At 40.5% G+C, this 25469-nt stretch overlaps 1 protein-coding gene across 1 annotated transcript in view; it reads right to left on the bottom strand.

Moving 5' to 3' along the window:
* Positions 1–25469, bottom strand: part of LOC142996105 (CUB and sushi domain-containing protein 1-like) — a gene marked incomplete at its 5' end in the record, with an annotated part of 226024 nt that overhangs the window by 127024 nt on the left and 73531 nt on the right. The window contains 5 exons of the mRNA XM_076146995.1: positions 1711–1792; positions 9707–9784; positions 10808–10920; positions 23981–24188; positions 25190–25384. Of these exons, the coding sequence (XP_076003110.1) occupies positions 1711–1792; positions 9707–9784; positions 10808–10920; positions 23981–24188; positions 25190–25384 (676 nt within the window). The remainder of the gene's footprint in view (positions 1–1710; positions 1793–9706; positions 9785–10807; positions 10921–23980; positions 24189–25189; positions 25385–25469) is intronic.

The raw sequence follows: 25469 nt of genomic DNA, 5'->3' as shown, positions 1-25469 counted from the left end.
AACATCCCGCTGATTAACACGTGAGAGGGCTATTTAGCCATCTAAGTGCAAATCTGCATGGTGTCTCGTCTTTAAGGCTTAATGTCTCCCCCCCTGCCGATAGACACCGACAGTCTAACACCTGGCAAACTCTCTGCACAGGATTCTGGTCGGCTCCACCCTGTCATTAAACACCATTGTGGTCGTATAATACAACCAGTATCTCTGTTTGCGCCTTTGTCACACAAAGTTGGGTCATTTACTTTCCTAATTTGGCAATGCTGATGACACTGAAAATATCTCACATCAAGCCACTCACTGTGAAATGTACAATTACAGTAAGGAACACTCTTTGGTATTGTTGCATTACATTATTGTTGCACTTGTAAAACAACAAAAACTTTCCCTGTGTCGCTTGTGAACGTGGTGGAGTGTGCAGGACATGACGTGCTAAATTACAGACACGTTTCATGCATCAAAACATCTCTCCCCAGTGGTGTGGAGCGATGAAGAGTTTTCTCATCACTGCGTAATATTGCTCCTGCATCCTGGTGTTTAATGATGATTTGATATAAGCCTATAAAACACAGCGCATATCTCTCTCAAATGCAGCTAATCCTACATTGTGTATAAAGCCGTGGCTGCTAATACTGAAGGAGACCAGCAGGATATGAAGATTCCGATTAGTTTTTCTGTCTTGAAAACAGTCCTAGACAGGTGAAATTACAATAGTCGTATTCATTCTCTCATAACCGTCAACCTGAAAGGGAGAGGAAAACTTTAAATGGATCCAGTTCTACAATTCCAACATGATTTCAAGGCCACATTGTACTCCTACTACTCGGTTATTAGCCAAGGTCATACCTTGCATACTTTCCTATGTTGTCTATAACCTTAACAGCAATGGAAGTCTCATCAAGCACTGATCAGTAACATGCCATTCATGTTAGTGGTAGATACTGATGGATCACACAAGTCGACTCAGTAAATTTACATGATAGTCAAAACATACCACCTATCAACATTAGTGTATTGTGAATGACAGTTAATTGATTTATTCTAGCTGGCATGTAAATGAGCCAGTAAGTATGTTTACATGCAGGTTAAAAGTTTGATTATACTTCTATTAAGACAATAGTTGTGTTTTTAACAGAAATGTTGTAACTAGATTTATGTACAGTATAATAATAATTAGTATGTATGTACAAAAGAAAATTGGTGGATACCTTGAAATTCCCTCCATTTATTTACTCGCATTTTTGCCTTAATTGCAGTGCAGAGAAATAACCAGCGTGTTTTTTGTGCATATCTCTACTGTTCCCTGCCCTAATCACACCTCGTAAGCTAAAATCAGGTTTAGACTATTAAGATCCAGAGGGAATCAACCTTTCTGAGGCAATCAGGTAATTACTTGATTTTGCTAATCAGGTGTGGACAAAGCAGTGAGAAAGTTGGTTCTTTCCAAGGTAATGAAGCAACCAGACTTGTATACAACATGCTGCGAGATGCAGCAAATCTGAGCAAATATTCTCATTAACCTGCTCCTACAAGGTCATTTTGACCTCATTTGACACATTTTGCAGGTTCATCACCTCTTTCTAATGCAAACAGACCCACAATTCTGCCATTTATTACAAAGCTGATGTTAAGATTGGCAGTAACCATTGCAGCGACAGTACGCTTGATGTGAATAGGAAAAAATACAACTGGAAGTAATTAAAGGAAACTCACTGGAAGTTAGATCCCATCCTCTTGCCATTTTCAGGAACTCCGGGATCTGGACATACATCACCAGCAAGGCCACTTTGACTTACTGAAGCAGAAAAAAAAAAGTGTTACACAGCATCTTGTCATTTAAGGTGAAACTGAAATTTGAGCACAATACCTTCCAACACTTTCCAGATCAACTTTATTTTTCAAACCAAAGAATTGCAGATCCCAAACCTTGAAACTGTGATAACTCCGATATGTGATGAGTCTGCATGATATGTGCAGGTAGTGCTTTATATTACCCACAGTTACTGTGGCCGCAAGCAATTACTGATAATTGTAGACTAGAGTGATTCATGATGACTCTAGCTCTGAGAAACAACTTTGACTGATAAGACTGAAAAGTACATGGATATTAATTGTCTAATACAGGGGTCTTCAACGTTTTTCAGGCCAAGCCCCCCCCCCCCCCAACTGATGGAGAGATGGAGCGGGGACCCCCTACTATATACATTGTATAAAATTGTGTTTTATATCAAACTGGGCCTTGTGTTATGTATAAACATAGATTCTCTCATCAACGTCTGTTGACCTTGGAGGGATTTGAGACTAGTTTGTAAGTAATCAACAGGTTTGTCTTTTTAGTGGCTGTGGGTTGTCTCCAAGTGACGCTGCAGCTTTGATGGCTTCATAGATTTGTTTGACAGCACAGTAGATCAAATGACAAACATTGGTAATGAAAGATAACAAATTCTGCCTCCATTCATCAGTTCACTACAATATGTTGGATTCATGTATTATCATGCATTTAAAACAGTGGTCTCCAACCTTTTTGCCCCTGAGAGCTACTTTGCAATTGTTAAAATGCACCCAAATGCTGCTTTTCTCCAGCTGTCACTCATCTCTGCTTCACTCTGTCCTGCTCTGTACCTGTAGTAGACCGTCAGCACGCCCCGCCCCTCCCTGCTTGATGTTATGATCCTTGTCTCTCTTCAGGTGAATTGGTCGAACGGCACATCAGTTCAAACGTCCAGTCTTCCCTGTGCTCATGGCATTGAGAAGACCAACCTATCATTCTGTCTTGTTTTAAGTTGCAGAAAAAATAGCTGATTTGCTAACGACACATCACGCCCTGCTAGCAGCCGGAAAGTCCCGTGAAAGTTGCTGTGGACTTTGGTGAAGTGGCGCTCCAGAGACGCGTTCGCACCGCAAACGAGACACGAACACACTTGTCATTCACATTGGTACATTTTTTCAATTCCTTATGAAAATAGTATATTTGTTGCCTTTTATCGGGGCTACTTTCCACGGTCATCCTCAAATCCGGCGTGCGCTTGCTAGCCGAACGTTATGGTGTCACGTGAGCAAACATGACAGCAGTGTTATTTGTTGGACTGACAGCTGATTGGCTTACAATCGTTTTTTGACAAAAGGGGGCGGGATGTCTGAATTAGGTTGGATAGAAATTTTAACAGCTTTACCAAGTGAGGTGTTGTCAAATGTATGTATTCTTTGAACCTTTTGCGAGCTACTCAGAAATGACCGGCGAGCGACCTGTTGGAGACCACTGATTTAAAGACATTTACATTTGTGTGAAAAAAAAAATTGGTTTGAAAAAAAAACTACAACAAATACTCAACAACTACTCAACTACAAATTTTGCGACCCCCCTTCACTACTTCCGCGGACCCCCTGTTGAAGACCCCTAAAAAACACATCAATTATAGATCAATTATATAAGACTCTAATATAATTGCATTTTTTACTTAAGCAATAATGCAATCGAAAGATGACAACATGCAACATGCATCATGTAGTCACAGCCACTTTGAAAACTGAATGGAGAATTACATTACATTATATTGGCAAAGGCATGATGAGTTTTCTTTCATTACATTTGAAACAATGGGAGTCATCTTACATTTGACCAAGAGACATTAAAAGTTATTATGCTTTCGCTACAGCAGATGTCGTCTATGAAACAAATGTTCCTTTTCAACTGGAGTGAACCATGTCGCTGCCACGAGTGACAGATGGAGTTGCAGTGATTGTCACAAAAAGTGTCCCAAAAGTAGGTCAAGTGAGGATTGGAGGAGGAGTTTAGGATGCTAATTTTAACATTGTGGCCATCATCTGTCATACAGAATGTCATGTTGGAAGATGTCTTCAAAATGATAACAGAGCAAATCTTTCCCACGGAGCCCAAACTGGCCTCTAACAAGAGCTTTAGTGTATGAAGGCACGACTGACAGGAGCATCTAAAAGCCTCAGAGAGCATCATAGAGTGGATAAACTCATGAATGCTCACTGCTCACAATTTCTTTGTTTTTAAAAATCAATGTTGTTTAAATGTGATAATACACTTAAAACACTGTATGTCACATATCATGTTACTGTTTGATTTTAAGCATTTTTATTTGTAAGGAGTCATTTCCTGGTTTTTGTCTTCTTATTAGTTAACATGAACATTTATATGTCGTTGTCTTTGGAGACTACACACACACACACACACACACACACCATGAAAGGATCAAGACCAAAATAAATATTGCAAACTAACAGGTGTATTAAAATAAAATAAAATAAAATAAAATACAAATGATCGAAATGAATATCTGATTTCCCTTTTGAAACAAACTTCAAGAAACGATGATTTGGCACTATACCTGCTCAAAATGTATTCCAGACAGATTTCAAAGTATAATGAAACATTACCATATTTCTCTCCCTAATCATCACCTTTTCCACAAAGATATTACTTCTTGTGTTTTATGGAGTTTATTTTAGTTAGTACATTATGACGCTACACTTACTTTGCCTTAATCTCCAGACAAAACCAAAAAAACATCAATAACAAATGCAGAAATATTAACAGAGATATAGATTTTTCCTATTCAAGAGGGGATCTGAATTTGCATAATTATATGAAGCACATAAAGATATAATAAAACCTTGAGGGACAAATACTAAAATAGGTTTTGCATGAAATCAAAAAAGGCGTTAGAAAGAGCGGGACTCACACCTCTGCATTCCTAACCTCCTGTTTCCCTCATATATCAGCAGATGATCTGTCGTATCCCTAGAAACTCTGCAGCAAAACATACGACAATTTCTCCAATTTCTAAGCCGGCCTGGCTGGGAGCATCTGCTACATGCCCAAAACTTAATGTAAATGTAAATGAGACCAGACAACATGACAGAAACCCGTTTATACGCACTCTGTCTTAATGGAACTCTGAGGATGAATAATGATGCTTTGCAACACACAAAAATAAAAGCGAAACGAGAGGCGATCGTAAATAAAATGGGAGAAAATGAGAGGAACGCTGAAAAGGGGAGAAAAAAGGAATCAAGATAAAAGAGGTAGAGGACAAAATGCTGGAGGCTTATAAACTATGACCTGGAGAGCAGACAATACACCAACCCCTCTCTCTCTCTCTCTCTCTCTCTCTCTCTCTCTCTCTCTGCCTGTCTGTTCGTGTAGAGCTCCTTCTCTTGCCCATCTGTCCCTTCTCTCTCACTCTCACTCAGTCCCTGTCTTTAGCTTTCTATTCTCTGCTCATCCACTCTATTTTATTCTCTCTCACTCTCTCTCCCTTTCTCTCTCTCTCTCTCTCACACACACACACACATTAACCACAATCTACAAAGTGATGCAGAAGTTGTGTGCATCTTAGCATAAAAGAGGGACAGATCATTTGCTGTCCTAGCTATTGTATTACTTTTTAAGGTTTGATTGTGTCTGAGTTTGCAGTGTGTTATGCATGTGTGATTGTGTGTATGATACAAACATAATGAGCTGTCTTGTTGCCTTGCTGTGTTTTTGATGTTCTGTCCAAATCACCACACAAACACATTCAAACTCTCTCTCCCTCTCCTTCCTCCCGCTCTCTCTCTCTTCTCTTTCGCCGTCATATTCCAATGAATTCCATTGGCATCAAATACAAAGGTTCATATTGGCAAAAACAAATCCTGCTCATGCAAACAGTATGAAACGTTACATAAAAACAAGACTGCCAAAAATCCCTGCTGGGCTAATGTCAAAAATCCTCAAATTGACTTAATCCCATATTTGCACTTAAAAGACCATTCTCCATTTAAACGCATGCTTATGATGCATAACATCATTTCCATATCATCAAAGTCTTCAGCAAACCTTTCATCTCTAAACTTTTAAGGAATTGGGGGGTGTCTAATTTTCTCATTGGTGCTGTGCATGTTTGACATCTCTGGCATATGTAATAGACTCCACCCATGTACACACACACACACACACACACACACACACACACACACACACAATCGTCTCTGCTGTCAATGCAAAATGGACATGTCAAAGTGTAACCTAGTTGGTACCTGGCTGGTTGACCTGGATTTGCTACTTTAGATCTTCCTATGTGCATTTGGTCTTTCTCTATGTATAAAAAGTGTGGCAGAAAATGAAATACTATTTCTGTAATCGGAGAGCTCCTGTGTGTGTATGAACATCACACGCTCCTTTGACAACATGTTGGAGAACTACACAACTACAGATCTACAAAGTCAAAAACAAGCCCCGTTCCATTCCAAAGATAAACTGTGTGCACCATGCAGGAGAAGAAGCGACCGTCAATGTCAGCAAGTTGCAAAGCAAAGTACCACAGAATGGCTCGAGTGAACTAAGCTCCACAAAACTTAGCTAACAACGACCTAATGTTAACTTAGTGTGTTTCATGTACACCATGAGGCTGGGGTTAGGGGTGATGGGTAGGGTTGGGGTAAAATTGATGAAATTAGGCTGGATTTCACTGTAACCACTAACCAAGGTCAGGGGTAAAGAGAAAGAGCGTGCAGCCTGTATTCTCTCACAGCAGCTCTACACAGCCTTCTCCAGGGGAAAAGAGAGCCAGCATCACAAAAAGTTTTCATTCAAGGTGACAGTATTTATTACAAGTGAACTGAGAAAGAAAGTGATTAAAACGTCAGCAAGGGCACAATGGAGAGAGTCTAAGAGGCCATGTTTTGAGAGTTTGAGTTTCGAGATGCTATTCTAAGTGGCTGCTGAATAAGGAGGAACTGTGTGAAGTGCAGTCAGCTCTCTTTCTCCTCCACCTCACCAGCAGCTCGATGGAGCCAAATCTGAACTGAACTGCCATCTCTCAACACGTTGTTGAACCCAAAACACGTTTGCATAATGCTGAGCCAGTTCGCTGCAAAACCTGATGAAATACATCCTAATATTCGAATAGATACATTCAACATCAATATGAGCTGCTCCCAAAGTCACGCAGCAGCGAGACTGTAATGTTTTATCATTTTCAGGTTGTGACATTTCCAACCAATTCATCACACAAGTGGTGACATTAGTGCCCCTCACTATTCAGGTCAGTGTCATGCATCATCTTCCTGTAATTTTGAAGAAATTTCTGATTATGAATGAGACACTGACAATGATGATTCATTAGGTTATTAAACCACTGTCTGCAGAGTACAACTCATTCTCACATTATCTTCACTGTAATTACGACACATCTTCAGCATTAACCTACTGCTTCATCAATATCAATATTAGCCATATGAGTTTGTGTTATCTCTTGCTATCTGAATTTGTTTTATAGTCAGTCTTGGAATTATTCACAAACAGACCATTCTCTCAAAGATTAAAACTCACGTGTATGTCTATTACTCTGTGCTTTAATATAGGCTGGAGGCTGCTGTAGACAGTCAGTTAGATTATGATTCATAAGCGCTCCATTCTCTAGACAGGTAAAACTCATTATCATCAGTCTCAAGTTCTTTATAATGATTATATATTGCATAAAGACGACACATTATCCACCATACAGCTATAATATCACCGCCGGGAGTCCTACAGTGTAGGGAAATGTTGTTCGAAGACCGGTTCGGGACTCAAAATGGACTGCGGTTCAAGTTTTAATGATCAGGGACTAAATTATCTAATTCCGGGTGACCTCACTGGGCCTTCGACCCAGTGTGAGAAGCCACATTTACTAAATTCTGGTCACTGTGGCAAAAGTTTTAGCATATTTTAATGAGCACGGGACCCCTGATGAGAAACTAAACTTCTCATTTATGTCCAGGGCCGAAAAAGCTTAAGTGATCCCTGGACTACAGAGTTAAAAATCATCACTCCTTGGCCTCACATAATGATTACAGATAACAGAACTTGTTCTCTGTAGTGTCATGATAATTTAGCAACAGGGACAGCTCCCTTTAAATGTCTTTACACATGCATCACTGTGATTTAACCTAAGCACAGAGCTAAAAACACATCCAGCAATGAGATCTGTGTGTGCGTTAAACTGCTCAGAGTGTTTTCAAGTCATGAGGTTAAGTCTTTTGCACCATAGAGGTTAATTTGTTAGTATAGAGGTATAAAGAACTGGGGTTCTCAAACTAATGTATTGGTACCAACAGTGGTACTTGAGGAGTTCCCCTGATGAGTGATTCTGCAGAAAATAAAAACCATTATAATGTGGGAATTCTATTTTTGTGGTAATGAGTAAAAAACATTTGATTTAGATTTTGATATTGCATTTTGTTTTCGTCGTCGTGCCTCCATGCACATAATATGTACTTACACATGTATAAATGCGTAGAAAACACATTGAAATATATAATACATGCATTACTTATAATTAATACAAATCACATGTTAATGTAAGACCTAACCTGTGTGTGTGTGTGTGTGTCTGTGTGTGTGTGTGTGTGTGTGTGTGTTCGTGTTTGTGCTCACACACACATACCGTGGCAATATTAATTGCACCAGCACATGCTTGGCAGAGCGTATAAATTGTCAGAATTATTAATGAGGGTTTTCTTATGAAGCTAAATGCTAAGGAATGGATGAGCTATGAGCTTGGGCTTCTGTGATAATTAAAAGCCATGTCACAGGATCTGAATACGGTTTCAGAGGTGCCGACCTGCTGAGAATCACCTCTGCCCCTCTATGTGTGCAGATATTTATTCATTTTCAATTCTTTGTTTCACTGCCCCTCAATTCTAGAATGTTTACGTTTGTTTGGATTCCCATTGGTTATCACTGAGGTGAAAACTAATTTCCCTGAGCTCTACATAAAAACACGACACAGCTAAATTATGCCCCCACCTCCTGTTTGTATCAAGTAATGAAATACTATAAACACGTTGCAGCTTACAAAATGCTAATGAAAATCTCTCACAAAGTATTCTTATTGCTTTCAAGTGGCTTTTTCTGAAACAACTGTCGCTATAGTCGGCTTGTAAAAACAGTAGCCAGCTAAGAAGGAAATAGTTGATCAGGTTCCAAGCTTTCTAGTAGATCTCTATGGAAACTATTATTTCATTTTGTTACATTTTATGATGAACCAGAAACGAAGGACTTTAGGGGTGGTGTTTTTGTTCAGCTGATCCTCCAACCACAGAAGCAATAATTTGTTCTATTGTGCAATGTTACATTCTATAAAACATTGTGTGCCAAACCTGTATTGACACGATTGAAACAAATTGTCCCAGGATGAAATAGTGGAATAGCAGACTGTACCCACTTTATTAGATACATCTGTACAATCCAACACAATCCAATATAACACCTGTGCTAAAGGTGTTTCCAATATGCCATCCCCCTCGGGTATGTGAATGAGTTGGACCAAATATTGGAAACACCTTTCAGCAGTCTTACATAATCAGCACCTCTCTGATATTATCATCTTCACAAAAGTAGCAAGGATATTATAATGGATTGTACTGGATTGGACTGGTCTAATAGTTTATTAAACATCAAACTTTTATGCATTTTAAACCCCTCTTATCCAACCAGAGATACCTTACATATTCTAGAAACCTTGAACAGAAGAAATGCTTGACGGTGTAGAAAGTATCGTCTTCTGGAAGCGCAACCTCAATGAAAAGCTCAAATCTCAGCTGGTATCACATCCAAAATGCAGTATGGGATGGGTGTATGGGCGTGTGATCATCTTTTAATTAGTAAGTTCATTTAGCAAATTCTCTCATAAACAGCAGTTGGTGTTGTACTTACAGACAGCATTTTTGTGACTGGAGTCTTTACTGGGCATCATCTTCACCCCTCTAGACTTCAGCTCGATTGCTTTTTTCACTACGAGAAGGAAAGAAGACGGCAGTAAACCCACGTTCTCAAACCTACAATAAATTTGACTGTTAGAACACAATATTGGAACACATTTAAACATTAACACATTGCTTCTTATGTGTGCTTCACATTTAATCTCCTATGAAGATGATGATAAAAGTGACTACTTAGAGAGGAAGAGGGGGGGAGAAGAAACACTGAAGTTGTGACAAGATATGAGAAAAGGAAAGAAAAACAAAGGAGAGAAACAGCTTTCAAATTTTTTCCATCCAAAGAAAAACGGAAAATCCCTAAGCAGCAGCATTGAGGAGGATAACAGGATAACAGACAAAATCAGTGTCATGACCAAACTGCTTTCGGCTGAGACTCAGCTTTGGCATGAAACCACATCTCTCTCCATCTCTCCCTCTCAGACATGCAATACACAAGAGAAGGCAAAAAGGAAGAATGAGTTGGGAGACAGACAAAAAAGGAGTCACACAGAGCGAGAGCGAGCGAGAGAGAGAGAGAGACGCGGCCTTGGATCGGTGTGTTTTGTGCTGGAGTCACCCAATTACATCTGAGCTGCCACATGGAAACTAATGTGCACCTTAATGTGCTAATTAAGCCATACAACCAGCCCATTAGATGACACAAAAGGTCCAATGAAGTAATTTCAGACTTCAATTTCAGACTTTCCACAATAATAGGACATTTTTAAGTATGCGTGTATGTGTGTGTGTGTAAAGTTATGAATACAAAAAAACCCCAGACCAAACTCACCTCACAGTGCTTGTGTCGTGTGATTTATGTGCATCATTGATTGTGGTATGTTTTGATGAGATGCTCTATTATGATAAAGCCCCTTACACGGACACACACACACACACACACACACACACACAAACACACACACACACACACACACACACACACACACACACACACACACACACACACACACACACACAGACACACAGACACACACACACACACACACACACACACAAGTAAGAAGTAAAGAAGAATAAGGACATGTGTGTAAAATACCTTGGTACTGGGCGCTGAATCCTTTTCTGCGATGGTTACTATCTGAGGTAAAATGTATGCGAAGCCAGTTCTTATTTGATATCACCGGTGCGGGCAGGGTCGTACCAGTGAGCCTGTAAGTAAATTTACAAGACACCATTCAAGGAGACATAATAAACAGGTTTCTGTGGTTTTGTTTTCATTTATGGTCTATCTTGAGACCATTGTAATGTTTTAATTTGCAAAGAAAACACTTCAATCGACATGTAAGCTCTCTGAGTCACTGCTATGTTCAGAGTGAAAATATATTAAGTACTGATGAGCCACCTGTGTCAACCGACTGAGAATCATGGGTACTGATTATTTAAGCAAGTGTTGACGTACTGTATATTGCCTTAAAGATATTACAGAAGTAATGGAGCAATAAACACAAAGCTTTCCAGTGGGTTTATTACCTCTGGGATTCTTTTTGCATCTTTATTTACATTTACAGTTAGATAATCCCCACTGTAACACCCTATATAATGAGGGAGACGAACAAGAACAGAAAATGTCCCCTTTAAGAAATGCTTAGTGAACAAACATGTTATATCAGACTAGAGCAAGGAAAACATGGAGAAAAAGTTTTACTATCTCATTTTCATCTTACTCTGACCAAAGTGCTGTTGCATAAAACTGCTGAAATTGGTGTCACGAAATGACACACTGCAGCACTAAAAACCAAAGTTGTGAAGAAAAGTAAAGCCCTGTGAAATTCCTCGTCACGGACAAATATAAATATGTGATGAGCTATCAAAGATATTAAAGTGTGACTAAGTCTGGGATTTAGATAACTTCATCCTAAGGCCGAGACACAATCCACTTTGTTCTTGTTTACAGTGGATAGCTCCTTAGTCAAGACTGATCTTTCAGAGTTCACAGTGAAGTTCTGAAATCACCTCATATTGTCCTCCCAGGTGTGACGGTTGGCAGCACCTTAAGGGTGAGGAAAGAGTCCTGGCTGAGGCTAATTTGTTCCACTGCCTGGGCAAATGTAAACACGGAGACTGAATAAGTGATATCCTGCCTTTAAATATTGATCACTTCAGACTTTAAAAAAGGGCACCGTGGTTGAACCCAAGAGAAGAGAAGAGAAGAGAAGAGAAGAGAAGAGAAGAGAAGAGAAGAGAAGAGAAGAGAAGAGAAGAGAAGAGAAGAGAAGAGAAGTCAACAAAGTTCACTTCATCGCTTCGCTTCATCGCTTCACTTCACTTCTTGGGAGTATAATTTCTAAAGTATCACCACTGAGATGGTGAGTTGGCTGCCTGTGGTAAGTCTTACATCAGCTTCAGCTGCTCTCGCATTTTGTTACTAACGGCAACCAAAGCGGCGATGGAAAAAACTGGGGGAAAATGGAGCACAGAAGACAAAAAAAGGAAATGATGTAAGATACGCCTGGAAGCCGATGTTCCAAAAAAACCTCCCTAGAGCAACCAGAGCCACTGTAACGGCCCTTTAATAATGCTGCAGGTATACAGAGTAGATAGAGAAAGACGTGAGCCTGCCAAAGAAACACAGATACGGAAAAGGGGCAGCGACAAAATAGGAGATGAAAGAAATATTAAAAGCGCTTATTAGAGACGCTTTGAGAAGTTATTATGCGGGCACACTAAACTCTCTCTTTATGAAAGGGGAAAAAGACGGAAAGCTCAAGGAAATCAGACAAAAATTGCTGAATAAAGTAAGATGAGTCAAAAACTTTGCCAATCTGTCTGCCTGAGGGACGAATTTTGCCTTTATACAGACACAGATGAGACTAAAGCAGAGAGATGAGTGACAAAATGAGCAGGGAGATTAGCCTTAAACCAGAGGAAAAGCATTCCATCCCCATTTCGCAAGCATCTGTCTTGGTGAAATGTCCCTGAGCCAGAAAGCAACTTCCCACAGACGCTGCTCTCAGCCTCGCTCTGACTCATGGCCTCCCTGTGCAAAAATGATACTGGTATCAATAATCTCCTGTTAAAAGTACAATAATAGTGAATTCTTCAGCTCCTAGTGCACTTTTAGTCATCCACCCTGAATGCGTTTGTGTTTTTCTTGTAACCATCCTTGTTAAATTGGAATTTGCCTGCGGTCAACAGGCCATTAAAAGAAAACGTTCTTTGTCTTCTTAAAAAAGTAGAGAAGGAAAAACATTCCATGATGAAATGGAAGAGAGGGCCTGCTTCCTGTTGAATTAAAGTAGAATGTTGGACTTTGCTGTTTAGACTTTGTTGTTAAGACTAGACTAGAAACTGAAACTGAATCAAAGCTGAAAGAAAACACATTTTACTGCAGACTGGAAGGTACTGGTCCATGACGAACATATTAAAGAAGTCAACTATTCTTCAGCAGCAGTGAGATCAATTATTAATGTTTTTAAATGCTAATGTGTTTCAGGTGATATGCCTGAAGAATATGGGATCATCACCAAACGATATGACAAGGAAAGCCTATCTGTTATAAGTCATTATGTTTCTTAACATTCAACATGCTGGAAATAAATTGGTATTATAAAAGTATATGATCAAATGGGTTATTTCTAGATGTTTCCCTCTGCAGTACCACAAACATACAAACTCCCGCTGTGTTAGTCTTGAATAAGCTTGATACTTTTCATTCGGTGTGCATCGCCCACTTCACCTTCACTTTCTTGTTTCGATGAAGCTTCTTGAAGTTTATGTATGCAGGATAGAAGAGAGGCTCTAATGATTTAGAAGCCATTAGACGACATTAGATTCAATGTGTGTTGCTTGTGTGGGTTTTGTTGTGAATTAAGAAAACCTTGAAAAAGCTAAGATCCCTCATACCAGACTGATTTCTACATAAAAAGGAGCATGAAGGCACAACCAACGCACCGGATCACCACCAACATGTAATAGCTTTTTGCCTGCATCATACCCAACCTGCCCGCTAGGTCTCATGAGAATCAGCTCATAACGTTTTGAGAAATCCTGCAAACAAACAAACAACTGGTCTGATATTATTCTTCCAATGTTTGTTGTTTGATTTAATATAGTGCAAAGGAAATGTGTGGTGGTAAGGTAACTCTGCGCTGGCCCACTTTCAAAGTGTGACGTGGAGGTCCCCTTAGCACATTTTGCCTTCTCACCGAAACTCAAGTGCACCTGCTCACTATTACATTGGAAACCCAAAGGCATGCTGGTATTATTCTGCGACAGCACTGATTGACATTATCTGCATTTGCAAAAAGAAATGATTGTAATGAAAGACACAATTTAAATATGACAGCTGTGACTGAATAAACAAATCATTTAATATTGTATATCTGAATTTAATCAAAAGAGGGTAAAGATGCTCTGTTTATCAAATTATTGGCTTCTCTTTGCAGCCTAACTTTGGAGGCATGTGTGTGTATTGCATTGATAAAACAAATTCGAGTTTGTACGTTTTGCAATTTGTTTAGCAATAAATCTATTGTTTTTATTCTGCAAAGCCTTGTACTTCTGGGAGAGAGAGTTACTTACATAAACCTGCTCACATGGGAGCTGCTCAGTACATTTTTCCTGTGCTCATTTCACACAATTCCAGAAACCTGAGCTCTGAAAAAGCTCATCTACCCACAGACATCTGGGAATCCTGACTTGTTTCCCCCTCACCATTTCACAGACAATAACACACACGAACTTGCCAAATTGTTCCATTATAGTCGCAACAGACGCCTTTGTGCTAGGATTGAGAAATCTTCAACCCTGTGTTGATACGTATGAACATATTGTTCAGTGCAGGTTTGTTGAAAATAGATGGAAGTGGCATTTTGATCAAAATCAAGATGATTTATATCTTGGGAAAGCTTTTTATTGTATTCTTTTTTCATTTCAGTGTTACTTTTAAATTTTGTTTCATTTTCAGATTAGTTTCAGTTTACTTTAGTTTCATTTGGTTTTGGCAACAAAGGGGGGAAACCCACAGCAAAAAAAGTCAATAGTGCCAAAGTTGAACTAAACATAGAAAACCAAAAAGCATAGCCTTAAAATTGAATAAAATACTCTGAAGTTTCAAGTTTATTTGTCATTCCAGCCATATCTGTAAAAACACATGCGGTCGAGTGAAATTGTGTTTCTCAGGACGAGTGTGCAAAAGAACATGTACCGACAGTTATAGACAATAAAAACAGCAGTTTCAAGAGACAATGATATTTTGAAAATGCCACTAAATTACTGTAATTGTTGAAAATTATACAATTATGTCACAGGTCCGTTCTGTCACAGGTCTGTTTGTAGGTCCTCTCAGGACCTACAAACAGCTTTTGATATGATGCAGAAACAATTCTGTCCCCCTCTATTTGACTTAAGATGCAGAACTTTCTATCTCATGATGCTGGTTTATGACTCAGGCAAGGCCATGCTTCCAATATTGTGGATGAATGCTATGATCTCCTCTGGTCTCTCTTGAAGGGACATCGCAAATCATTTATTTTCATCACCTTTCCTTGAGCATAAGCCTGTTATAACTACCCACCAGCTTCACAAACAGTCTAGACTGAACCGGCTGGTCTCCACCTCTACATTGTCGATTTTTGAGTTTGACTGACACGCTGACAGGTTAGCTGCAAGAACCAAGTCAAGACCATAACTCTGGTATGTTTCTTCCACTAGTTGTCCTGGCTGCAGCCCCTGTCCCCATCCAAGGTGTTCCTAGAGCAGACGGGATTTGTGTAATCCCCTCAGCGTAGTCTGAGTCTGCCCCGTGGTCTCTTCACAGCTGGATATGCCCAGAATTCACCCAGGAGTCAGGCTGATTAGACGCCTGAACCCCCTAAGTTAGCTCCTTTTAGTGTAAAGGAGTCTGACTCTGATATCGCTCCTGATGTTAGAGCGTCTAAATCTTTTCCTCCTCAGTGCTGCTTTTACCCTCAATGTTATACTTTAGGTCACTGGCCTGAGAGAACATAGGTGAGGCTTAGAATGTAGATTAACTGGCAAATATTGAGAGTTTCATCTCTTGGCTGAGCTCTCTCTTTGCCACAACCGACAGCGCATCACAGTGCCTACATCACTTATATGCACTTTTAACTTTTATCATTCCATAATTAAGGGACTGAATTGCCTTTTTCAAACATCGTGCCTACACCTTAACGCAAGTGAAGTGGGTTCAAATCAAAGTTTGCTTAGATTATGACACTGTCAATTTATTTATCCAGGCATGTTAACGAGTTAATAGCAGTATCCTACCTCTGCGTGCATTTTCCTCAATGGGCAGACTCATATCGGGATTACTCAGAGAGCGGTGGACCCATTGATTCTGTGCACGAGTAAAGCTTAACAGCTTTTTGCCTTCATTCATAATAATGACCAATACGCCTGTTGATCTCATGCTCATTCCTGAACTCTGACAATTCCTTAGAGGCGTGTATGTGAAGGTTACTTCTCAAGGTTGTTTTGCCCAAAGAAATGATGCACCGTATTTGTTTGGCCTCCATAGTACAGTATATTTACACACTTGTTTGGCTCCCCCCGTCCTCGTTATTTCATTTTGAATAGCCCACTGTTGAATCCCTGAGAATTATCTATTAAGTATTTATTGTTAGGACTTCAATATAGGGTCATGGTTAGAAATACAGTAAGATGAGGTAAAAGCTGGGGAAAGAGGTGAAATAAGGCAAGTAAACCAGAAAGACATAAAAACAAAAAATCAGAGGTGCAGGGAAGTAGAAAAAACTGCAACTCTTCCATTATTCATGTGGACTGGCTAGCTGTCTGACATGGAATGAGGGAGCAGCAAGAGGTCAGAGACGAAGAGGAGTGGACAGAGGGATGGGGTTTAAAGAGATGGCAAAAAATGAGCACAGAAGCATGTACATTTGAGAAAAGGGAAGAGAGAATGAGAGGTGGAAGTGATGGGACAACCAGAAAAGCAAGAGATAAGACAGGAGGGAGAAAAGTGAGATGACAGAGGGTGATGGATGAAAACACAGGAGAGGAGAGAAGAGGAGAGCAGGATGTTCGCTAAAAAGAGGAAAGAGTTTTCAAGAGTCGGATACAAATGACAGAGGTAAGTAAGGAAGCAAGGAGGCCAAAGTAGAGGAAAGGAGAGACGACAGAGCGGGGAGGCAAAGAAGGAGAGGTGAAAGTCTTAAATGAAGAGCCAGGATAGAGGAATGTGGATGAGCAGAGACAGGGAGGAGAGAAGAGATGAAGGTAAAGGAGAGGAGAGGTTTGACAGAAATGAGGGGAGCAGATGACGGGAGAACAGAGGCCGAATCGTAGAAATGGAGAGTGGTGGGACAAAGGCAGGGAGAGCAGGAGAGAGGTGTGTCTCACACTTCTCTATTATTAGACCGCTTGCTTTTTTGTGATACATAAATATCACAAAGACACAGACATATCTCTCTGCTGTCTGGGTGCTGTTGTTTTGGCCCTTGCCTTCCCTCTGGCTGCTTGTAATAGCGACAGTAGTTTAAATGAATTTATTCTGCCGTTGTTGAAAGCATCTGCGAGCTGACAGAAAGGTAATGTACATGTAAATGGAGGAATAAAAGTGAGACAATTTGGAAAGCGTATTATCTGCAACAGATAGGTGTTTATTCCAAGTGCTACGTGGAAACCCAGGTACACACCCGCACCACAACACACCTACACAGCAGCGCAGACAACACGACAACAACACAGCCAGTAAACAGGATTTAAAATGGAAATGTGATAACAGGACAAGAAAGCTGTTCCAAAATAGAGAAAAAGTGCAAGAGACGGGCTGGTGTTCACATATACGGAAGCAGTGGGAGAGGAGGAAGACGGGGGAAGTAGAGTATTGGATAGAAGCAAAGCCAAGACAGCCGTGAGAAGGATATAAGGGACACAGAGGAAAGTGGCAAAGACGGATAGATGATAGAAAGGAGAGGGGGGGGGGCGTTTACAGAGAATAAGAGAAGAATTGCGGGTGGGCAAAGTTCAACCAAAGATGGTGGCCTTTCTGGTTTCCTGAAATGATAGAGACAGACAATAATCCCCAAGGCTTCAGAGGACCAGAGTGTGCGTTCAAAACACGCAAGAAGTCACACAGCTCAACCTCCTTGGATTCAAGGAGTGTCTCACTTTCAGGCACGGCAACGTTCTGTCCTGGCCGAAGACGAGGACAATGTTATTTTACCTTCTGGCATATTTGTGGGGATTTGTTCGGCTTGCGTTCTGTGGTTTTTCTGTTAAGAGTATCAATTAGCTTGGTGTTTGTGTGCGTTTCTGGCTTCTTCAGTAGATAAAGTCTGAATGCACTGGACCAGCAACATGACAACACTTCATGTGGTCAGAAAAAGATGTAACATCCTCTTGTCTGCATCCCCATGTCTGAGACCACAAATTAACTTCTTTTAAATCCAGAATTACAGAATTGTTGCAAAGATCTTGATATTGCAATTTTAAAACAGAGACAACAAGATTATTCTGAAAGCAATAGCCATAGCCTGCAGAGAGGAGTCCCCAGCCAGGATAAGCTGGAAGGGCTACACTTCCCATCTGGCCTGGGAGCACCTGTGACTCCCACAGAAGAAGCTGAGAGAGGCGCTGTAGGAAAAATGACACCTGGATTTCATGTTCCAGAGCCACTAAATGAATGGGTTCTGACCTGCCTAAGTGGCTAGGAAATGGATGGCTGGATCGAAAATAAAATAAAGTGCCAACACAGTAATTACATTTGAAATCTCTCTCTGTGGAAGAAAAGATTCAGAAGAGAATAGATTTGTTGATTTGTGTTGTGTGATGTCACCTCTTTGTCATTCCTGGCCTAAGAAAACAGAAATGAGAAGTTGTTGTCGTGTGGTGTCATCCACAATGAACAAGGAAACTGAGAATTGTGTTTTTATCAAATCCTGAACCGCAAAACGGAGCCCACAAGAAGAGAAAAGTGGATCCCAGCAATACGTCCTCAGGCACCAGTGGGAAGACAGAGAAATCCATGCTTACATGTGCAGCAGGCATTTTGTCAAATTTAGGTCAAATAAGTTACCCAATTGTCAATTTTCACTGCATTACTGTGTTGCTGTAAGTACCAGCAATGCTTTTTGACAGTATTTACCTCTGTAGTAGTAACAGCTCAGTAGTTTGCAGTAGCCACATCTGTCCATTCAGTGAGATCATTTCTCCAAGACGTGGGAGGCAAGAAGAAGGGACAATACTCAGCTTCTGCAGTTACCCGATCCTTTCTATTAGACGCTGTGTAGCAAAACAGACCTTTGACGTCTCCCTCTGCAGTCGCCTTATTCTGTTGATTCATTGCTTGGTTTGCATTCATTTGCGCCGGCTATTTTCTTCCCTTTTTCAGAATATGATGCGACGCGCTCTGTCTCTATTTCATTTTGCCTGTCAGGTTGTCTGCATGTCACATACTGTATTATCTTATTTAATGTACGGATATCCAATAAAATCGTGAATAAATGTTTCATCAAATTATGTAGCAGTCAAAAAAATGTGATGGGATTCAGTGTACATCAACTTTGGGAAATCAGCATAAAAAGCACAACAATAACTAAATATTAAAAGTCACAGAACATCGTAAAGATAATACAGTATAGCAAAGTATCGCATTTTCAGCATTGGCAACTACATTACATCTGTATAAATAAGGTAATGGACAACAAAGTAAAAAATATCACAAATGATTGGTGATCATGCTGGTTGAGTACAATGGCCTTTAGCCAAGTAAGAAGTCATTGAGTTGGAGAAAATGACATTGCTGCTCTGAGCAACAACGGGTTTGTCTCATGCTTTATTAGAACGAAAGACAGAGTGGGCAAAATGACAGACCAAGAGCAGTCAGGAGGCAGGGTCAGAGAGATGAGATGGCCAGGAAGGAGAATAAGCAGACAGGAGGAGGCAGTGCCGGTGGCGAAGGTTCAGAGGACGGACAAGAGGAGAAAATAGAAGTGGAAAATGAAAGGGTAGAGGTTAAGGGTTAGGGGTGCTTTCGAAGACCATGCGCCGGAGATGCTGTAAACATGCCCCATAACCATAAACTGCGGAGTCAGAAAATCTGCTCAGATTGAAGAAAATGAGTGTACTCCAGATAATAACCTGTGATTCATTCAAAAGCTCCCGTCAGGACACATAATCCTTATAATCCCCCATGAATACACTGAATATTTAGACTATTACCTTGAAACCTGCGCGCCACAAAAGAACAGTGCTTAGTATCTGGTAAATACACGCTTCTTTCTGCTGGCTGATGCTGAAGAATCGCTGTATGAATTATCAAGATTATCAACACTAAAAATGAACACACATAAAAAGGAAGACAAACTGAATATTATTGAAAGTAGTTTTTGGAAATCACTTTAAAAGTTGTTGTCTAATTTGACAGTAATGGTGACTGTCAGGAAAATAATTATATTACAAAAAAGGGAAAGTAAACTACCGGTAATAGACTTAGACAAACTTTAATGTCATTCAAGTGTACATTCGAACAATATTAGGTTGCAATTGGCCCACCGGATAGTTATTTAAGGCACAAAAATAAATAAGTAACAGCCTGAATCATAGAAATAAGGGACATATGGCCACCCTATGTATAGTATACAGGCTTTATCTCAATAGAACACCCTGCCTAATAGGGGAATCTGGGATCTTGAAACTGATCCATGGAAAACACAATCAAAGATATTCCCGGCGAAGGACTGACACCCTCATCAGCAGCACACTGACAGCTTTGTGACGTGTTGACATCTCCCTCGCTCACAAAACAAATGTATTCCACACAACGCATCATGCAATGCCACTCTTTTGTTACAGCAGGCACCGGTGTGCTTTGTTACCTCATCACATCTCTTTCCTCCCTGACTGCGTCTCTTAGGCTGCGTCACTAATTTTGACCTTCAGTCGACCCTCATTCTCGCCCACCGTTCAGTCCCGTATATTTCCCAAGAGCAGCATAGTTTAGCCACAGACTGCTCTCCTGACAGGCTGTAAACCACGTCAGACAGCATCATCAGCCTAACAGCTACAGCATCTTGCAAATTAAAAAAGTGTAACTTAGGTTTAAAACATTTTTTATGGCAAATAATTATGCAAAATTAAAACAGAGCACACATTTTGGGGATATAATGAAATGAAAAGAAAACAAAGATTTTGATTTGGAACCTAAATTGAATAACAGATGCAGTCACAATTCCATTCTAACAAACTGTAATTTAATCATTTACTTTGACTACACTTAGAAAATCAAAACGTTTGACAATTCACAGTAAAAATGTGTGCGTGTGTGTGAGTTTGTGTGTGTGAGTGCATGCGTGCAAGTGTGTGTGTGTGTGTGTGTGTGTGTGTGTGTGTGTGTGTGTGTGTGTGTGTGTGTGTGTGTGCGTGTGCGTGTGCATGTGCGTGTGCGTGTGCGTGTGCATGTGCGTGCACGTGTGTGAGTAACTATTCAACCTGGCACTCAACCTGGCAGCTGCCTGACAGGAGCATGTAACAGGAAATTGCTTTTGGGACAGCCAATCAGAAAAGGCTGTTGGTAAACAGGAAGATCCTGTCACAGTGGTCCTGTCACATGTCAGTCAATTCCACAATGACGCACATGACCTGCCCACCAGCCTCAGTGGAAGTGTCAATCATCTCTAAATCCCGCCTCCCGAGAATAGCACTTAGTGTTGCATTCGATCCTAAATGTCAACCCACAACGTAGTCGTATCAGTATACAATTGTATTGCTCAAGACCTCACAAAATAAATTTTATACAGAACAAAGCACCTACGTCAGACTAAGTTGTTTCATTATGTCATACAACTCATTCAGTACCACTACTTTCCTGGGCCTAATAATACATGTGCGTACAATCATTATGACCAATTATTTCAAATCAGAGCTGTCATCTCATAAAGACACTATTAGAGTTCCCTATTTGCATTTCAAGTGAGTAAGCTTGGGTATAATTTGGAGACGTTTGCGTGGGTGCTCTCTTCTGTAGCCATGTGGAACGTTTAATTGTCCTCTAGGAGGGAGGGAATTCTCAGAGACTGGGGCCAACTTGATGACCATCAGGGGGACAACAATGCAGAGGAACATACATTTTATTTCTTGGTCTACATCCAACCTGAATAGACCAGTTTTTGACCTTAATTTTCCCAACACAACACCCTCTTGCTGCACAGGTCCATGAAGACATTCATGAGTATGTTCACAGGAGAACAAATGCATCTGAAGCCTTCAGCTGTTTTCCAAAAATGTAGCAGGGTTCCATTTTAATCTGCCAGTGACAAAATGTTGGGTTACACTCTCCAGGACACTCCCTGTCTCTCCTCTGCATTGCAGTGGGTGGGCTGACAAAGGTCGATGAGTGTTACTCTGTCAGAGACAAGCATATGTGTGTATGCATGTGTGTGGGCCTCGAGAAACCATCAACCACTCACACTGTCAAAGGGCCACTTAAAGTCTTGACACACACGCACACGCACACACCATCATGACAATGGCATGGTTGATGTGTTCTCCTGACAGGACTAAACGTGCAATTATTCCAAATTCTTTTTGTTTCCATCCTGTGCCGCTCTTTCTGCCTCCTTCTATCCTCTTATTTATCTGCCCACCCATCCGTTCAATTCCTCTACAGCTTGCTACACAATCACAAACCATTTTCTACACGCGGAAGAAAATGTCATCAGCTGGAGTCAGAGAAATGAGACAAACAGAGAGACACAAGCTTTATGTTGGACATGATGATCGATTAGTGGATTTGTAAGAATCTTATTCACAGGTTTACAAGATTGGGTTTTATATTGACTGGCAGTTTAATCGTCCTAACAAATTTGATCAATCTAGACTGCATTAACTGTCAAGGGGCCAAGTTAGTGTGAAAGTATTTGTGGATCCCCAGGGTGCTGGATTCCTGGGGTGTGTTTTTGATGGATTTTCAGCACCTTCACTGTGTCGCACCAATAACAGCTATGATCAGAGCCAGTGGTGCGGGTGAGCCACGACAGAACAGCATGGTTACAGATGCTGTTTGCACTGTTGTTGTGTAGGAGGTTTGATGTTTGCCCAAACCATAATAAGCATCTGTCGCCTGCAGCTCCTCATTGAACCAGCTCACTGTGAAGTCTTCATTCGTCTTCTTTTACAGTCAACTTATCTGCCAACACAAATGTCCATATTTTTGCCTGGAGCAATTATTTTCTTAATCGGATTTTCAGTTGCTACCTTCAGTGACCAAGCCAGCACTTCCTGTCACTGTTTCATAATAAAAGTCTTCCAAAAGTCATCTGAAATGTGTGAATAACTCAATCCGAGGTGCCATCAGCTCTGGAAACTTGTAAGGGACATTTGTCAAGTTATATATTTCTTTCCATTTTACCACAAACATTAACTGTTTAACCAAGAAAATAATCCCAACATGATCTGATAATCTGAAGTAATAAGTAAGCAATATTAACCAACAGGAAATGCAGCAGTAGTCTGTATTCACTCTGCATGCTGAAACACAATAAAAGACCATTTTCAAACAGCCACAGAAAATTGGAGTGAAGACAGACATTACTGTTATTAACCTGTTCCCGGCTGGATTCGATCAAATCAGGAATCTCAACAGGACTTCAGCACTTGTATCTGTCCTTCTGAACAGTTACTCCACATTTATTATTAAATACCCTATTGAAAGTATACATTTTCCCATGTGAACAAGAGGCATGCTGTTATCTATAGAGAAGCATCCTCAGTCCCCCACTGACCTACAAAGCAGACCTGTGGTGTCCACTTTGTTCATTGTGTCTCAGGTGTGGTAAAACTCTGATCGGGGATTTAAGGGCAGATGCCAATCGTCTATTTGTTACTGTTAGTTTTTCACCCGCTTTACCATCCAGGGTGATGAAATCATGCCAAGACAAGTGAAGTGAAAATGAAAGTAAGTGAAGTTGACTGGGTTGTGAAGTTTTTGCGATCAGCAAATTTAAGATTGCAGATTGATTCAATTTGTAATGTATACCAGCCAATGGCCATCGAAAGACAGATCAATCAGAGCCTAGAGTGTGTTTGTGTGTGTGTGCTTTGTTTCCTCTCCATTTAAAATACCAAAAATATTGTGATCATAGTCTCCACTTCAGAGATGATTGTATGTGCATTATAACGTGCAGTGTGTCCTGCTCATCTTACAATGGTACCCCGGCCATACTGATTCGACTCATTTGCCTTCAAACACGACATGATTCAACTCAGGGTTACTGCAGGAAATGAAACTCACCATATGCTCGGCGCCTCCGTCCCACTGATTTCCAGGAAGTCATATTTGTCCTCTAATAGGAAGTCACTGAAGACCAGCGCTATGGTGTCACCAGGTTCAGCGAGGATTGACCACGTGCAGTCCAGGTTGTTGTCATACTCTGCAGGGTAGCTTGGGCTGGTTATTGAGCCTGCGGTGCCTCGTAAAGTTCCGCCACAAGCTCCCTCCGCTGTGTGGAGGTGGAGGTAGAGAAACAGGTAATGAGATGGCTGAGTGGAAACCTGGTGTCGAGGATCTTGACTTCAGACAATCTTCTTAGTATTTTTAAGGAATGATTAGCTTTATTCTTTCACATTAAAACACCATTTAAGTATTCACCATCACCATCAGAAGTTCTTAATAACGGCAGACACATCAATAATAATAATAAACAACAACAAAGCACAGAGAGAGCACTGCATCAAATCACTGACTTAAACCCTTTGAAAGTCACTAAAAATAAAAGAGAGTCTAGAGATTTATGAGATGATACTGAACTCTCAGTGGCGACGGTCCCTCTATCTAGTGGCCCTGATGGTGAAAACCTGATCTGATTTGTTCTTGGCTGTAGACTAATAAACCATCAGAAGGGCTCTGCTGAAGGATTTCAGGCTGCATCTACTTCATATAATGGTTTGTTATGTGGTTTGGCTCAGACCTTGCCCGGCTTCTGAAAGTAATAAATAAAAATAAATAAATAAATAAAAAACCTTCTCAACCTTCTCTGCCCCATGACCCACTAGTCTTAGAAATCTCTCACTAGACCCTTTTGCATCAAACAACAACAGAAACTAGGGCTGTTATGAAAAATAATCATCCATTAAAGTCTAGTACCTTATTATTTGTCAAATGCAAAAATGCCACGACCTGGTGCTGACATAAGTTAACCTCTGTCTGTCTTAAGGCCACAAGGCAAAAACAAAAGCAATTTGGTAACTTTATCCACCCAGGTGGCTCCACTCTAATCGTCTGAATTATGATGATTTATTACATTAAGTATGAGTTGGGCTGGGAACTTTAATTTCCACTTCTTGCCTCCATTACAGTAAGAAGCAGTCGTGATGGACACATAAACTTGTGCATACGTAAACAGAACATTTGACATCCACTGGGAGTTGACCAGCGTAAACTTGACCGCACTTTTGTGATGAATAAAAAGACATAGAGGAAAGAATGAAATACACTTCTTACCTCTGCAAAATGGTGATGGGAAGTCCCACTGTGCTCCTGTGCCAGGAGACACAATGCACGTGAGGATGCTGTGTCCCTCCAGCACAAAACCTGATTCACAGCTGTAACGGATCTTGTCGCCCATGTTGTAACGCGAGCCATGAATGACTCCATTAGGGATGAGGCCGGGAGTGCCACACGTATGACTGGGCAGGACTGAAACATAGAAAAAACAAAAGAATATGACTTTTTTTAAATATATATTTCACATACGTGAACTATTACCTCTTGGCAAATTATG

Source organism: Genypterus blacodes, unplaced genomic scaffold, assembly GCF_046128005.1.
Source record: "Genypterus blacodes isolate CSIRO-AG114 ecotype Tasmania unplaced genomic scaffold, CSIRO-AGI_Gbla_v1 ptg000036l_1, whole genome shotgun sequence".
In the NCBI taxonomy this organism is placed as follows: Eukaryota; Metazoa; Chordata; class Actinopteri; order Ophidiiformes; family Ophidiidae; genus Genypterus; species Genypterus blacodes.
The sequence above is the reverse complement of the archived record's forward strand: the minus strand, read 5'-3'. Positions and strand labels throughout refer to the sequence as shown.